General features: G+C 41.1%; 1 protein-coding gene across 1 annotated transcript in view; it reads right to left on the bottom strand.

Moving 5' to 3' along the window:
* Positions 1-17,739, bottom strand: part of LOC121850153 (Golgi apparatus protein 1-like) — a 41,780-nt gene that overhangs the window by 3,954 nt on the left and 20,087 nt on the right. Inside the window, exons 3-5 of the mRNA XM_042340415.1 lie at positions 7,117-7,149; positions 4,605-4,691; positions 2,246-2,458 (exon numbers count right to left, since the gene is read on the bottom strand). Coding sequence (XP_042196349.1) covers positions 2,246-2,458; positions 4,605-4,691; positions 7,117-7,149 — 333 coding nt within the window. The remainder of the gene's footprint in view (positions 1-2,245; positions 2,459-4,604; positions 4,692-7,116; positions 7,150-17,739) is intronic.

Here is a 17,739-nt window from a genome sequence, read left to right on the forward strand (position 1 = left end):
TTGTACAGTACGTCAAGACACGGCAGTCGAGAGTTGGAAGAGACTGTTACTGTAAAGGTATGAAGCATCGTAAAAATGGGCTAAACACTTGGAAATTCAAAATGAACGGTTCTGTGAAAACCAGCCAGTCCAATAAACTCACATCTTCCAATAGCTTTCACACGTGTCAGCATCAAGGTCAGGTCCTTATGTGACAGGAATGCAGTATTGACTAACTGAATAAAAAAATCTTATTTGTTTGGAAGGTTAGTCATGCTTCTGAGAATTTTCACCTCTTGAAAATACTGAGTAGCAAGAAACAAATGTGCACTGTTCATCTGTCACTGGGAAAGCTGGAGGACACTTATTGCAAATTCTTGAAGCCACATCATTTCTGATGCAGAGATTAATTAACCAGAAAATTAATTGAAGCACCAATGGATAAAACTGAACTTGCCAAAGCAAATAGCATCAAAACATCTCAAATCATTCAACCCAGATAATAGCCTACCGCTAAATTACTGAGAAATGTGAAAGAAAGATTGGGAAATGGTAAAAAGATTGGGTTTCCCGTAAGATGAAACAACCCAAAACCCTATGGAAAAAAAGGAGCTGAACCTGTAGCCGGAACAAAATTCTAACATATCTAACAAGTGAAAGGTCACCTATGGGAAGAATGGCACAAGCTTCTCAATTGATCAGTGTGGACAACTAATTCCTACCACTCAAAGATGCACATTTGAAGGTCACCTCGTTTTAAAAGTATGCATGCTAGCATCATCCAGCAGACACTCCTTCTGTGCTGGAATATTCTATTATTTCCATTTTGTTTTTCAACGGCACACAAGCAATGAGGATCTCAACTACCAGTGCATCCAAGAACAGTTCCAGTAACTTCAATCTGGCCAAACAAATGAGAAACAAATATTATGAAAGGCAGCAAAAAGGTGGCTCTGCTCCACTAAATTTTTACATAAACAAGTTCAAGTCTTTTCAGGGTTACTGCCGCACAGCAATCATGCTCACGATTAACACACAAGTAATAAATGCCCAAAACACTTCCATTTCGAGAGAATCCTGGCTGGGCGCAACCTTGGGCAAGTTTCCTTACTCCACACACCTGATAATAATCACTCAAGAAAATCAATAATAAATTGATCACTTGAATCCACGACTGTTTGTGGGACACTACTGTGTGCAATTGGCTGCCGCATTTAGCCCACAAGTATACAGTCAATTCACTTTTTACAGTATATTCTGTGAAGCGCTTTGAGATATCTGGAAAACATGAAGAGCGCTATATCAAATGCAAGGATTATTATTATCATTTTATTATTATAATAAGAATCCTTGCATTTGATATAGTGCCTGGGAGGAGGGTTGCGGAAAGACAAGGCACCCCAGTCAGCGATTTCTACCATACCAATCACTATTGTTTACAGAGACGCGAGCTGCTGGGTGCTCAGACTCGGATTGGGTCACGGAAGTTTACTTTTGTGTTGGGAAAGGGGGAGGGGAAGAAAAGCGAGAGAAGACAAAAAGTGGAGCATATTAAAATATAGCTCAGAACAAGATTTTGAAATGAACCGAGAAGCTGATAGTGATCCATTTGTTTTCAGACTTCACTGAGCTGTCAAACCATTTAAATCGGAGTTATGCCTATAAGGGATAATTTACTTTGTGCCAACCTGATAATTAAAGTCAAAGGGCAAAGTATTATTGGAAAGTCTGCCACTCTTTCCTTGCTGGAGTACAGTAGGAATTAGATTAGACATTACACCAAGCAATTAAAACCAATTGCAGTTTTAGCTATTCTCATACTATTACAGGGATAAAACCCGTGATAAGGTGACTCAATGCAGGTACCAGCCACTTCCTGACGCTAATGTCCAATTTGTGGGTCACCACCTTCACTTCCCATATACTTTGGAAAGGAAGCAACCTAGTCAACAGCTGTCTGACAACCCGCACTTATTATCTAATGTTTTAAAATTATCTAATGTTTTAACCACAATATATTAGAATATTACAGCACAGAAGGAGGTCATTCGGCCCATTGTACCTGTGCTGTCTCTTTGGAAGAGCTACCCAATCAGTCCCACTCCCCTATTCTTGTCCCATGCCACTGCAAATGTTTCCTTTTCAAATTCCTGTTCCAATTTATGATTGTCAGAAGCCTGCAGTGTTAACTACCTGCAGGAAATCAGCACCAATCCAGGGAAAATACAAATGAGGGGCATTTCTAACCAAGCAGGTAGAGCTGTACCTTGTCACCAGGCCGAATGCTGCCGCACTTGAAGGTGTTGATGTCGTTCCGGCAGGCGTCCATGAAGCCACAGATAAGTTTGTAGTCGCTGAATATGATGGCCGTCATTTTGGTAACAAACTGCCGGCACTGGTATTCGAATGTTTGCGGGTGATCGACCAAACAAGAAATTATGTAGCCTTTCCCTCGCTCCTGCTCGGCACACTCTTTCATCTGGACAAGGGAAAGGAGGAATTAATAGGTTTTATGCATGCGCAAATGTTAGAATACAAATTAACATTTATACAGCGCTTTACACATCAAGAGGATGTTCTAAAGCACTTAAAATGTGACACTATTCATAACTTTTGCAATTCCATTTCCTTCGAGCCATATAATATCATCCAGAGGTTTGACAACAACTTTAATTGAAATAGATCAATTCTGTTTTAACCCCTTTGACACCAAAGACATTTTGCACTAAACATGGACCTGCATCCCTGTTCTAAAATTTCTCCATCTAATGTGGTGTTCGCGCGCAACATATAAAGCAAGATGGAGAAACCGTGAGGACTCACTGTATAAACTTCATCTCTTTGCCAAATTCATTAGAATCAGTCACACGGAGGTTCCACAAATGGGCAATGTGCTGAAGAAGAAGGAACTGCTGCATAATGTACCCGTCAACAGAGAGATGAAAAAAGAACCCAACCCCTGCCGCGCACCAGAAACAAGAACCCACCCTCCCACACCAATCAACAGCACCCTCTGCCAATCAGAGAATATTTTTACCCTGCCAACAGGCAAGAACCTGTCCCTGAGACTGACTGTGTCCTGTGTGAACGCTGATGTGCAAGAAGTACTGCGCTAGTATAACCAATACCAGAATTTCAGAGATCCAGATGGGTGGGGAAACACATTGGCACTCTCATTGCATCAGGCCAAGGAACCACTAAATTACATCAAGGGCTTTGTGGAAAGTACACACAACAGAATTTGATTTTAAACCAGATTAAGCAAGGTCAAGAAGCTGAGTGCACTGCTGTACAATGGATGGCCACTCACTTTTTGAAGATTAAGAGTATGGATATTTATAACTAGAGCTGTGTTTTTACAGACATTAAGAATCTGTGAAATATGGCAGGCTCTGTTTAAATGATGAAAGAGTCATAGCAGGACAGCGCTTAAATAAAAAGTCGGAGACTGAATATGATCTTTCCTTGAAAGGGATCATTTTCAAAAGTAAAACACACCCAATTTCAAGGTTATTTCTAAAAAAGTTTCTAAGTAACATCTTTTGACCAGCTTTCATGCTTTTCTTGAAACTATATCTGTGCATAAACACCAAAAAATGAGCCTCATCGATAACTGTGGTGTGGTAGGTATTTGCACAGATCATTACCATTAAACTGATGTAAGTGCAGCAACAAATCTTGGTGACTACTTTACTTCAAACAGGTAGAGTCTATTTAACCCTTCCGGGACCTAAGGCATTTTGCACTAAACATGCACCCGTATCCCTCTTCTAAAATCCTCCATCTATAGTGTTGAGGAAACTCTATCCATGTAAATCTCACAGGAATAGGGTAATCAGGCCAATCTTTTTATGCAAGTGTTTATATTTTACATAAGTACACATACTCCCTCCTAAACCCTTCTAATCCCTCATGTGTACATTTGGCTTGCTCTTAAGTGCATCTAAACTATCTGTTTCAACCATGCTTCATTCATGACCCTCTACGTAAAGAAATTTCTGCTGAATTATCTTTTAGAAGTCATTGTCTTGTGTCCCCTACTAATCCTTGAACAATGGGGAACAGCCTATTTATGATAACCTTATCAAATCCTTTCATTATTATTGAACACCTCTATTAGGCCCTCTTTTAAATGTCTCTCTTCTAGTGAAAAAGGCCTAACCTATCCTGTCTATCCTGATAGCAGTAATATGAACTCTTACTGAAGTCCTGACCATCTTACTTTGCTGAACAGAATGTGAGTGTGGACATTTCTAAAAATTAAACTGATAACATTGCCCCATTAACCTTATGTAGCAAAATGAGGTCAGGAGTAAATTCTGGAAGGATGAAAATGCAGCCAGAATATCGCTGTTCTGACATTTATAGCACTCCGAGAGTACTCCTTTTGCCTTATGAAATCCTGAAAACCTATAACACATATCAGAAATGAATGGACAAAAGGTTAGGGGTTGGGAGTGTCAGTGAATCAATAGCACAGGTTTATTGTCAGGTTAGTTTTTTCAGAGAAACCTGGTAGTATAGAAAATGCATCTCATCCACAGGAATAACATTACAGCTCCGGCTCTATTGTACTTGGTGAAGTAGATGTTTGCATTCTGTAAATTCACGGAGAATTCACTCACCTCGCTAAGCGTGCTTTTGCAAACCTCTCCAGCGGCAGCCTCAAATTTAGGGTCTGTAGTCAGGTTCAGCTTGTAGTTCCACAGGAGCTGGAAAGAGATTGAATACATGCAGAGTCTGTGTTAAGTAATTTATTAAAATAGAATAAATATTGTATTCACCTTCCCTGCCCCACCATCGGCAGTCGGGATTTCAGCACACCTGCCCCATTCTCTGGAACTCCATCCTGGAATCCCATCAACTTCCCTCTTCCCTCCTTTAAGATTTGTCTCCAGACCCTCCTCTTTTACTGTGATTACGACCATTCTCCCCCACACCAAAATCATTGACCGTCAGCAGAAAGATCGACATCTCAGTAAGCAGAACGTAATTCACTCAGACATCTCACCGCTAACCCCAAAATATACATCGAGTCATTCCATTTTTGTATCAATTATCTTCTCTTTCCCCTGAAGGCATTTGGCTCACTTTCGCTCCTCGTGTAATCCAGAACAGACACTCCATGATGCCTTGCTGAATTGGCAATTATTCATATAGAAGGCGTATAGTTTTGTCAAGTGATTTGACCTCGACAGCGACCAGGAATGGGGAGCACAAGCGAAAAAAAAAAAAAATCACAGCCAAGCCCAATCCTGTCTTCTCCCAATGACGACCACAAGTATATTCATCAGAAAGTTAGAGTGGAAAACCTGGCTGACAATTTTTCTTCTCTAATCCGTGGTGCTGAAACCAACTGGTGCTACTTGGAGTAACTCACCTCAGCTCTCAAACGAGGGAAGGAACATGTAATCCTAGGAAGCGCAAACTAATACCAGTTAGTGTATCAAAGCTTGGGCAAGAGAAATATGGTAGGGATCAGAGCAAGGTGTACCTCATATCACAGCACAAGCAATATGTTGGCTAGTTGAGTGGAGAATAGACAGAGAGACAAAGAATAGTACATTGTTCTCAGAAAGAGCAAAATGGTATTTGAGAGATTATGGATCTTGTTTCAACAACAAATTACATTTGTATAGCGCTTTTTATGTCAGGAGGACGTCCAAAGGCCCTGGGACATACTATTCGTTTCCCACAGTAAAGGAATATATGGATCAGTTTCACAACAAGGGAACCCTCATTCCTATGCATTTTTGGCCCCACTGTGTAATTGTTTTCTGAGCAAAATATAAACGTACATCGTTTGATTAAAAAACCCTTCGTCACCTCCAACCTCTCTAGTTTTTCTTCATCTTAATACAACTACACTCAACATTTCTCTGAACTACCAAGTTGCCCCTTTACACACTGTATGCTGACAGTTAAAATCAAGACTGAGTGGCCTATCTGTATTCAAACTTGATCTTACCCAGGACCTCAAACATGTACTCCTTACCACCTTTGTGTTCCCTTCCTTCAAGAATCAACAGAATTTTAAACTCAAGCAAGCACGGCTATGTCTAACTCAATTGTTCCTTTCCCCAACTCCATAAAACCATGGTGGTTTAGTGCTGTACCCAACACTGCCTTTAGCCTACAGTTTCTTAAAAGAAAAATCATGATAATACCTTTCTCCTCTCAGCACCAGATATTTATGGCAGAGAATGGGGGGGGGCAAATGTTAGCTCTTTGAAAAAGCAAGCCATGCTGTTCCATTTTTCCCGACTCTTTCCATGTACTCCTGCAAATTGCTCCTTTCTAGATATTGATCTAGTTCCCTACTAAAAAATAATATGGACTCTGGTCTGACCACCGCAAGTGGCAGGGCATTCCACATGCTACCAACTCACATTAAAAACAATTCTACTGAATCTCCCCTTTTGAGTGGTTAACTATCTTAAAGTGATGCCTTTTAGTTACTGACTCGCCAACCAGTGGAAATAATTTTCCCCCATTGACTCAAATCCCTCAATTTAAAAGACCTCTATTGGGCCTGCACTCAACCTTTCGCACTCCAGTGTAAATAGTCCCAGTTCATAGGTCAAATCATTCATCCCTGGATTCAACCGAGTAAATCTCCAAGCTTCCTAAAGTGGGGTGAGAAAACTGAATACAATACTCTTAACTGCTCTCCAAGAACATCTCATCTTTAAAGATGAATGTACTTTAATCCCCAAGTCTCTCTACTCTTACGCTTTTAAAATGTTACTGGTTAGCACAGACTTGCTCTCCTTTTGCTTCCGACCAAAAATTCACGACAATTTTTGCATGAAATTTTTCCTGAGGATTGCCTTCCTGCCAACCGACTAGGCTGTCTTACCAACATGTGCTGTGTAATCAGGGCAGTTAGCATGTTGATTTAATGGGATTTATTTTGGAATACATGTGCTCTGTAGGTATTCTGCATTATATTCCTCTCTAAAAAAACTTAATATTTCTACAGCTTGCAATTCCACTCAGTCAGAGCAGCATCAGGTTTGGACACCAACATCTAAGAACTTTCCAACGAAGCACAAACACAACAATAACAACAAGCACTTAGTTCACACATATGCACAAGTACCAGCAGTGTCATAGTGAAAAGACTTAATTACTTACATGGTTGCAGCCAGAAGAGATTTCATCATCCACCTGTAAAAAGAGTGGAAATAAAATTTTACTTAAGTTGTCAAGTGCCTGAACCAGTCAGATTTTAAACAGTCAGGCTGTTATAATAACAATCAGTACATTTAATATAGCGCCTTTCACGTCAGGAGGATTTCTCAAAGCGCATCAAAGGATTTACTTGAAGTGTAGTGACCATGTATTTTGTAAGTGAGAGCAACAGTCAATTTGTCACACAAACAGCCACGAACTGAATGAACAATTTGTCAACATGTCTCAAAGAGCTTCACAATACTTTATGAAATGTAGTGACTGCATTTGTAGTCAAAATCAGCAGCCAACACAGGGATCATTGATCAGAAGAGGAGAAACTCCCTTCTTTTTGGACTAATGCTGTGGATCTTTAATATGAACTTGAACAGGCAGATAAGACCTCAGTTTAACATCTCATTCAAAGAACAGCATCTCCCACAATGTGGTGCTCCCCTCGCACTCCACCACAGTGCCAGCCAAGTTCAAAGTCCCATTTTGGTACTTGAACCTACAACCTTCTGATTCATAATATGGGAAAATAATATATTTTGATCCAATGCTTAAAACCTCATCCGAAATCAAAGTTCATTAAATGTATCCCCTTTGTAAATAATAATCCTTGCATTTGATGCAGCACTTTATTACGTTGTGGAGACCTTCATTAAGAGATTCATGAACTAAGTATTATAGTGTTAAATATACCACACCACAAAGAATGCTCTGAAGAAGCTGATCTGAAGGCCAGCTACAGGAAGCAGCTGTTTGTCTCATAGAAAAAAATAAATGATCAGCTGTGAGTGATTTCACAAAGGCTGAACCCATTTGAACTCATAATTCAGATGTTCAGCCACTAGTAAAAATGCATATGGATATATTCCTGCTGTGACAATCCCACATATCTTCAATCAAAGCAAATGGAAAGTGACAAGTCTTATTGAGCTTCCCTTAAATCTATTTAATTTTTTAAAAAATCGTCTCACATGAACCAACAACATGGACATCAGTGGGGGGTGGGGGGGAAAAGAGAGAAAGAAACCTACTGTCCAACATAAATGGATCTCTAACTACTCTCCCTGGTTATGCATGCTAAAATGCAGAGCACAGCATTTGATTCAGACTGAACACAGACGAACAAACATGCTTGATTTGAACACTGGAGAGCAAAAAGGTCTTAGGAGGTACGGTGTAGCATTTCAGTAACGTGTACAAAAAGGTCAAGCACTAACTACACTCTAATTGAGCATCTGCTTGTCCTGTTGGATCAGATCTCCTGATGGGTTAATATTAAAGATTTGCCACCAGCTGTTTGCAGTTCCCAGTTGAGGTCGTAAGATTGGTTAGACATCAGTTCATTTTAACAATGTTGATATGCGTATGTCGAGAGAAGCCTTTATAATTATCCAGGTACCATCCAAACGATGAACCCAAGCTCCACAAAGGGACCACTGACAGATTGGCACTCGTTTTACTGCTTCTTAGAACCACAGACATTACAATTATGAGTCCATCTTTCAGCTGCCATGACAAACACTGAACAGAAACCTGGAAGAAATACTTATTAGCTTGATCAAGCCAGTTCCTTTCAGACTACGATCTACTTAACCATAGGCTTGACCAGCTCATTTAAAATTGGAGGAAATGTTTCAAAGTTCTCTTCTCCCCATATCTGTACGTGAAGCAACATCTCCAGAATAGCTCGCCTTAGATCATTCATTATTTACCCTTGAATGGTTACCTTCCACAACATGTCCATGATTTCAGCAGCTCAGAATCCATTACCTTATCCACATCATTCAATCAATTTGTATTTATCCTTTATAACCCTCAATCCCATTTGGAGTTAGATATTTATCAACCAATTTGAGGTAACTATCCACAACTGCTTTTGCTAGAAGAATATGCCACGTACCCAATGTTCACTGTAATCTCAAATCTAGCTCAAGGCTCATTAATTTTATACCTCCATGCTTCACTTCTAGGTCAAATTAAATTATCTGCATCTACACCATCCACTGATCTCAACTTTCTAAAAACCTGCTTAGCTCTGCTCTCAATATTTTCTCCAGTTCAGATCTCCAGTTCAAAGATTTTAGGTTCCAAAATCAGTCCCTTTCAGTTGCCTAAGCAATGGCTCAACAATTCCTCAAGGTACGATGTCCAAAACATCCAAATATACAGGTCAATGTTTAAGATAAGATGTGGACAGTGAAACCTATTGTCATGAGGGTTATTTAGCATGTTTATATTCATGAATTTTAAGGAAAAATATAATTAAGTCACTAAATGCTTTCTGTGACAATACTCAATTCTATCACTTCAATTACTTTTCCCCACTACAAACACCATTCAATACATCTTATGCAAGGGTTACACAGTACTGTAGTGCCTGTTTTTTGTAGACTGTAACTATTTTCACCAGTTAAGGAAGGAAAAAGATTAGACATTTTGGCCAACAGTGTTAACCACCAACTGACAAGCTGTTGCTGAATTGAAATTAATACAATCGACAAAATGCCGTTAATAGAAAAAAAGTCCTTTAGAAATACTGTCATCAATTGAAATATGAATGCAATGAAGTGCTAGTTAATCCTTAACAACGCTTGCTAATGTAACACTTGAAGAACATAGCCTTGAGCAGTTCAGGATACTAACAAAACAAGCACACTAAAATGTTTAAATCAAGTAAACACACGTCATGCTTGAAGATTCTACCAGCCTCATGACTTTTGTGTATAAAACTGGGCCAAGGTGCCAATATTAGTACATTGGTTCCTTAAGTTCATTTACCACATGGACAAGGTGAAGATTATCTCAGAGGATGCAGTCTCCTCAATCCAAAGGAGAGACCAAATATCAACTCCCTTAGATTCTGCTAAACTACTCACAAAATGTTGCCAAAGCTTTGTTAATGCCTGAATAATGTGGTTAAGAAGATGGCCCATCTAGATTATCTGTGGGTGGTACTAGCTGCTCAGTGTCAGGACGTCACTTCTTTGGTTTCATGCAAGATACAGGCGGAGGCATGACAAAGGTGAAGAAATAGTTTTGATCAGAGATCAAATGTGAGGAAGCAAAGGGACTTGAAGATCAAACTATATGCTAAGGTGTGTACAGGATTCGCTGAGATTGAGAGAGGCCAGGGAGGTTGAGGGAATCAAGGAAGGTGAATGCCTTCCATCTTGTTTATGTAAGATGTCAAGACATTAAGACCCTTTCAAGCAGTGCTGTCTAACCAGCAATCTGACAGAACATCAGTTGGCCCGAGAGGGTGGAGCGTTAGCAACCGCGAGGTGTCAACTGACTTGAGATATCAGCTTAGTTCAGTCACAGCTCGTCCTGCAAAGTTTGACTTTACCACACCAGTTGTATAGCCGTTACCTCGCACTTAGACTGGAGCAAAGCCAACTGTGCATTGGAGCACAAAGAAGCGAATGAAGAGCACAGAGACAGCTGAACTTGTTGGCATCCAACTGCCACAGAACTACAGACCCTCCAGTCAAGCAGCCAGCAACAACGCCATTACGCAACAGGACTCCACTTTTCGTAGCTTCTCACACTGGACTGCGCAAGTACAATGTGGCAACGAGTCACTCCAGTTAATTAGGAATAGCTCTCTTACTTTGGTTACTTTATCACAGCAATGTCCCACAAGCAGTCGTGGATTGAGCTAACAATTTATTATTACACATCCAACATCCTCCTAAAGGAAACAGGACACTTTTTAAAAAAAAAACACAACTTTTAAATGCTCAAATAAATTATATCAATTGTATAGAAGAGATGAATCTTGGTTTGGCTGTAAAGGGCAATTGTTTGAATATATTAATGGATTTAACTACGAGCAACACAAGAGAATGGAAGGTGCCAATTTTGAAACGTTATGGGCTCAACTTTCATTACTAGTTTGTAAAATAGAATGAAGTGTTCAAATTCACTGTGAAAGAACATTTCATGCCGCATTTAGCTTGCAAACTACCTGACAACCACATCAAACTGAATTTGTTCTCAAGCAGCCAGATGCTGCTGGCGCCTGGCATCATCCCAGGTTGTACCATGCAATGCAGACCCCAAGGCAGCAAATTTGCGTACGTACACTTCATATATCACACAATCTGCAACTTCTTTCTCCCCAAAGTTTCCTCCAATCTCCAGGGAATGTCTCGCTTGGCCAGCAATGCCAATTTGTTCCCAAGTCACAGCCAATCGCAGCCAGTAAAACACTGCCTTTGCTGCGCTCAATGCCCAAAAACCTACCTAGACAAGCGGCAGAAACTACCACACCATTGCTTCAAGCCAACCCGTTTTAGCTTAGGTGGTGGGTGCTAACAGCAGCCTTCCATTAGGTGGAAATGCTTCAAGATAAATTGAGGCAGCACAATTGCATCCAGAGAGGGTTACCATCAGAAAAGAAGTGTCGTCAGCCTCCATAAGATACAAGCCAAGACACTGCTGCCAAGTCCACTGACTATTACTGACACAATGTGATGATTAATCCGGCAGTGACAGAATAAAGCAGTTTACTGATCTTTCCTAGGAATCTGATTTTATATTATTGAACCATCATCTGAATCAGTTCAAATCAGATCTTTTGAACGCCAATAAATGCACGTCCTGTTGCAGTGCAGTATTTCTGCAAGGGCCAGACAACCAAAACTCCAGGGAAGTTCTCAGCAGTCTGTATTGGAAAGTAGGACATTATCCTTATGCCACACACTTGCATACAACACGATCTGCTTCACTGAGCTCATTCAGTGCTGAAACCTCTAGGATGCACATCCCTGCAACAATATTCCTCATACAAAGCCTCAATTTAGCACACGAGAAATATTGCTGCCATTTACAACTTTCACAATAAAAAGACATTTCAACATAAAACTCAATTTCGCCGGGACACACTGAGCCCAGTAAAAAGGTAAATTCAGTTCAGGAGGGAAATCATTTTGAGCTAAAAATGTCATAACATTTTATAGGAGTCAATGGAAACAATACATCGAGCAACTCGAGTCAAATATTTGGAAAGACAACAGCTTATTTTTTTCCACGAGTAACAGCACTCCCACCCCCTCAAACATCAAAATCAGTTGTAAAGTGTTCTGATATCCCTCCAAAAACTGGCCTGCTTATTCCAACCAAGTCACACTGAACCTAAACTGGGTCACACATCCAGTTTGTTTACACCACTTTCCAATCCCAGCAGGAGACCTCAGTATTTATCTTCATTACTGCTCGCTGAGTGTCCTTCCAAATGGGACACTTCCACACGAGGGCTGCAAGCCAGTTGCAATCAGCTCCAATTTACACAGAAAGCAAAAATGTACTGCCAATTCTTGGCTTTCAATACATCTGAGACCAGAAACAACTGATGCTGCATTGTACACTGGAGGGTTTCATGCACTTCTCTGTATAATTAGCCATATTGCATTTGACAAGGAGGCAGCAATATATTTTCAAACTCCAATAAAGAGCTTAATCAATACAAACCTAGCCAGCGGTTGCAGTCAACATTAAGCTCATGTTGGTTATCGCCAAACAATAATGAATTTAACTGAATGGTCTATCTAATTAGCAAACTGAGGTATGCAGAGTCCAGCTAATATCTCTATATCAAGGATACAGCCCCAGCTGCCATTCTCCAGTCTGTAGGCTTTCACGCTCTCTTTAAGCTTATAGTACAGCTGCCAAGAGTAATGTGACTGCAGCAGCACTCCTGGAATAATAGAACTTATTTTTGATATAGCACCATGTCATGTTGAGACGTCTCAAAGCACTTCACAATATTTTACTGTGAAGTGTAGTGACTCTATTTTGTAGGTAAACAAGACACAGATATACCAGGTGTATATCACATATCATCACTATATAAAATTTTCCCATAAAATACAGTCAATGCACTTTATAGTATATCCTGCGAAGTGCTTTGACGTCTCAACAATGTGATTCGGTGTCTTATCAGAGTATTATTATTAGGTGCTGCCCCTGGCTATACAGAGCTAGCCAGGGGCAGCGCCTGCTCAATTAGAAATATAATTTTCTACTTGAATTGGATATCTAATTTCACTGACTCATGGTCAAGTTCCACCCATGCTTTCAATTATTGTTTCAACTGGACATCAGAAATGTGCAGTTAGAACAAGAAATAATTGTAGATGGACAATATAATAATAATAATAATAATAATAATAATAATCCTTGCACTTGATATAGCGCTTTTCACGTCAGGAGGACGTCCCAAAGCGCTTCACAGAACACACTGTAAAGTGAATTGACTGTATATTTGTGGGCGAACGCGGCAGCCAATTGCGCACAGCAATGTCCCACAAACAGTCGTAGATTGAAAATGACCAATTTATTATTGTTTTTGGGTTTGAAAGGATTATTATTAGGCTCTGTGTGGAGTAAGGAAACTTGCCCGAGGTTTCGCCCTCTGCCTGGGATTGAACTCAGGTCTCTCGCTCGCAAAGCGAGTGCTCTAACCACTGAGCTACAGGACTCTACATAATGACATCTATGGGGATATACATTACTTTCCCAACAACATACTGTACAGAATGGAAATGAGCTGACCAGCCATTCTCAGTGTATCGGGGAGAGAACACGAAATCACTTGCAACTTACTCAAAATAGCCATTTCCTTCGTGAAGGACAAAGATAAAACATTTACTTTCTATTTAAAATGTAGAAAATGACCGCAATCTACTTACTGGCTTCTTTTTGTACAATAACGCTGTCTCCTTCTACAATTCAGAAGAACTTTTTTCAGTCTTCCCACCAGATTCCTACCTCTAACACAGTCTCCGCAAACGGCTTCTCCTCTAGCCCCGCACCATCTTGTGCAGAGTTCCTCAGGTCCTTTCTTTTCAATTTCTATTATGCTCCCTCTTGGTGACACGACCCGCAGACATGGGGTCAACTTCCACATGTATGCAGATGACACCCACCTCTATCTCTCTGCCTCCACCCTCGACTCCAGAACCACTACTCTCCTGACAGAATATCTGCCAGACATCAAGTCCTGGATGAGAGCTAACTTCTACAGTTGAATGTCAACAAGACCGAGGCCCTCCTGATTGGCTCCCGTCAGCCCCTCCACACCTCGGGCACTGACAGCATCACCATCCATGGATGCGCTCTCCACCTCACTGAGCCAGTCTGGAACCTTGGCCTCAACTATCCTTTCTACCCCACATCCGTGCCATGTCTCGCTCTACCTTCCCCCACCTCTGCAACATCACCCGGCTCCGCCACTATCTCACACCTCAGACCAAAATCCTCGCACATGCATTCATAACATCCAGGCTCAACTACGCAAACTCCGTGCTTGTCGGCCTCCCCAACTCCTCCCTCCACAGGCTGCAGATCATCCAGAACTCTACAGCCCACGTCCTCTCCCGCACCAGGCTCCACAAACTTATCAACCCCATCCTTGCCCGACTCCACTGGTTTCCCATCACTGAGGATACAGTTCAAAATCCTGGTCCTCACCTTCAAATGCTCCATGGCCTTGCTCCCCCTACCTCTGTGACCTTCTAACCTCCCAACAACCTGCCCGCTCCCTCCGCTCAGCGGCTCTTGCCTGCTTCATGTCCCCCGCCTCGTCCACCCCACTATTGGCCTTCTGCCACTCTGCCCCACCCTCTGGAACTCCATACTGCAGTCCCTCCACCTCACCCCCTCCCTTGTCTCCTTCAAGACCCTCCTCTTCGACTGTGCCTTCGTTCACTCCCCATTCCCGATCCACCAGCTCAGGTCTGAAACACTGATCTTCCAGCGCCTTGGGACATGCTCCCAACATGAAAGGCACTCTACAAATGTAATTTTGTTGTTGATTTTTAGCTCAGTGGTTAGAGCACTCGCCTAGCAAGCAAGAGATCTAGGTTTGATTCCCAACAGGGCAAAAGCCTTGGGCAAGTTTCCTTACTCCACAAGCCTGATAATAATCCTTCAAGAAATCCACGACTCTTTGTGGGACACTGCTTGGCTGCTGCATTTTGCCACAAATATACAGTCAATTCACTTTACAGTATATTCTGTGAAGCGCTTTGAGAGAACTAGAAGACGTGAAAAGCACTCTATCAAATGCAAGGATTTATTATTATTGTTATAATAATAACATCCCAATGTGGGGTTTGACTCCAATAATATCCCAATGTGTGTTGTGAACCCAATAACATCCCAATATGGGTTTTGAACCCACTGTGAGTGTTACCTATTGAGCTAGGCAGAGCCTGACTTTGCATTAGATGTTGAATAAGCTTAACAGCATTATTCGCTGATAATGTAAGGATTATTATTATGATCAAATACAGCAAGGGGATACAGTTCAAAATCCGTCATTGTTGACGAAGGGTTGGAATATACCACAGACCTAAACTCCTGGGCTCTTGCTGTCAATTGTGGATAGTGGCAGAATTTGGAGTGGCTAGAAAGGGAGATAATAATCAACACAACTGGGAATTAAACACACCAATTTATCAATCCTCATTCTGCAGCAATTATGCATCAGCAGACCTAACCCCACTGACTGATTAATAACAGCAACCCAAGGTACATTACAGCAGTACAAGGTATAGGTTACATAGGATTACAGTACATTCAGATATCAGGTATTGGGCTTGCACACTGGATAGGGTCAAAGTGCCGATCGCAGGCAAAACACCAACCACTTTGGAGTCGCAAAACCTCTCACTCACAACTTAGGCCAATGACAACAGTGGAGCATCCTTGACGGAGATACAAATACATAGAAGTTTAACAGCAGCATTTCCAAAGAAATGTTTCACTTCCTAAGCAATGTTTTGATGGTACTTTTTGATACACTTGGAAAGATGGAGGCTCCAGTTAGATTGGTGGGACATCTCAGGACTACTTATGCACTGGTCATGTGTGATTGATGCTAGAGTTTAATAATAATAATAATAATAATCCTTGCATTTGATATAGCGCTTTTCACGTCGGGAGGACGTCCCAAAGCGCTTCACAGAGCACACTGTAAAGTGAATTGACTGTATATTTGTGGGCGAACGCGGCAGCCAATTGCGCACAGCAATGTCCCACAAACAGTCGTAGATTGAAAATGACTAATTTATTATTGTTTTTGGTTTTGAAGGGATTATTATTAGGCTCTGTGTGGAGTAAGGAAACTTGCCCAAGGTTTCGCCCTCTGCCTGGAATTGAACTCAGCTCTCACACTTGCAAAGCGAGCGCTCTAACCACTGAGCTACACGGCTCCCTGCAGACTTCAAGGTAAGATTAATATTTCTTCTGGATTTGAAGTATTTTTAAAAGAAAACTTTTGGTTCAAAACTGGAAGAAAGGTGTTGCTAACATGGGTGTGAATGGCTTTTAGGAGTTGCTGAGGCTGACGAGGAATGAGCTGATTCAGTAGAGGCAGCCAAATCGAGGAAGTTTTGTACATCAACTGTTAATTCGGTTCTTTCAGTGACAGATTTAATAATCCATCCAAGGTAGGTTTAAAGAAAGAAAAAACAAAGGCAGAAAATCCAGTTCATTATAATTCTCAGTAAAGCTCTGCTGATGGATGAAACTTTCTTGAATAAAATAGTATCTTCAAGGTGCAATAGCCTCAACAAAACAACCACATCTACGAATCAGCATCGTACTGTGGCACTTGCTTGACTCATCTCCTCAAGCACACACTGGGAATTTTCATTTTCTTCAATTTCCCCATCTCTCATTTCAACAAATTCACGTGAGCTGTACACAATTGTTCCACACACTGTCTTCCTCAAAACAACTATTCTTTATGCACTAGTCCAGGCACCAAAGTATAAGGGGATCTCTCAGATTTACCTGAGCTGATCCTTCACCCATGACATTTGAAGCAGGAGGCACTGAATAAACTACATCAGGAAATATTTTTTTATTTTCATTCCTCACCCACAACGAGAAAACATTTTCACAGCTCTTCATAAGCAATGTCTTTCAATGAGACTCATGAGTCAGAGCACCATTTTTTTAGTGGTTTTACTAAGCAATGCTCAATAGTGCAGATCACTAATGGTTACAGCCACGTGTGTGAACCCAAGCTCCAGAGATGGCACTGTGTGGCTCTGCAGGTGGGGATTAGAGACCGACAGACTGGAATCACTTTGCAATGTCGACTTGCCATCATTAACTTAATGAAACCTCCCATCTGTGCGCTAGTCAGAAGAAAATACTTGTGGAATCAGTGGAGCTCTATGCAATTAGCATTTAAACACTAGGCATTAGAAAAGCAGCTTTGAAGAAACAGGCTTCCAAAGGGCTTAAAGTCACATTGGGCAGCATCGAAAATTTATTGTGAAAAATCTATGGGTGACAGGTCACTAACATCTGTGCACTCCGTTTTGACAGTAAAGTTTCTCTGAATGAAAGACAAAATCATGTATTAATAAAGCTGGGCTGGATAACTAGGCAGATCTAGGCACCCGCAAAACCAAAATTAATGTGGTTGTGCTTTGGACTCACTTCTATTATCCACGTCCAGCAGAAGAACAAGAATACTATGACAGGCAACTAGTTTTGTTGTCTGCGTAGAGAGACTGCTTCAGGGAAAGCTAACTCTTCTTTTCCCAGAGATTTGGT

The sequence above is a fragment of the Callorhinchus milii genome, unplaced genomic scaffold, assembly GCF_018977255.1.
Source record: "Callorhinchus milii isolate IMCB2004 unplaced genomic scaffold, IMCB_Cmil_1.0 Scaffold14, whole genome shotgun sequence".
In the NCBI taxonomy this organism is placed as follows: Eukaryota; Metazoa; Chordata; class Chondrichthyes; order Chimaeriformes; family Callorhinchidae; genus Callorhinchus; species Callorhinchus milii.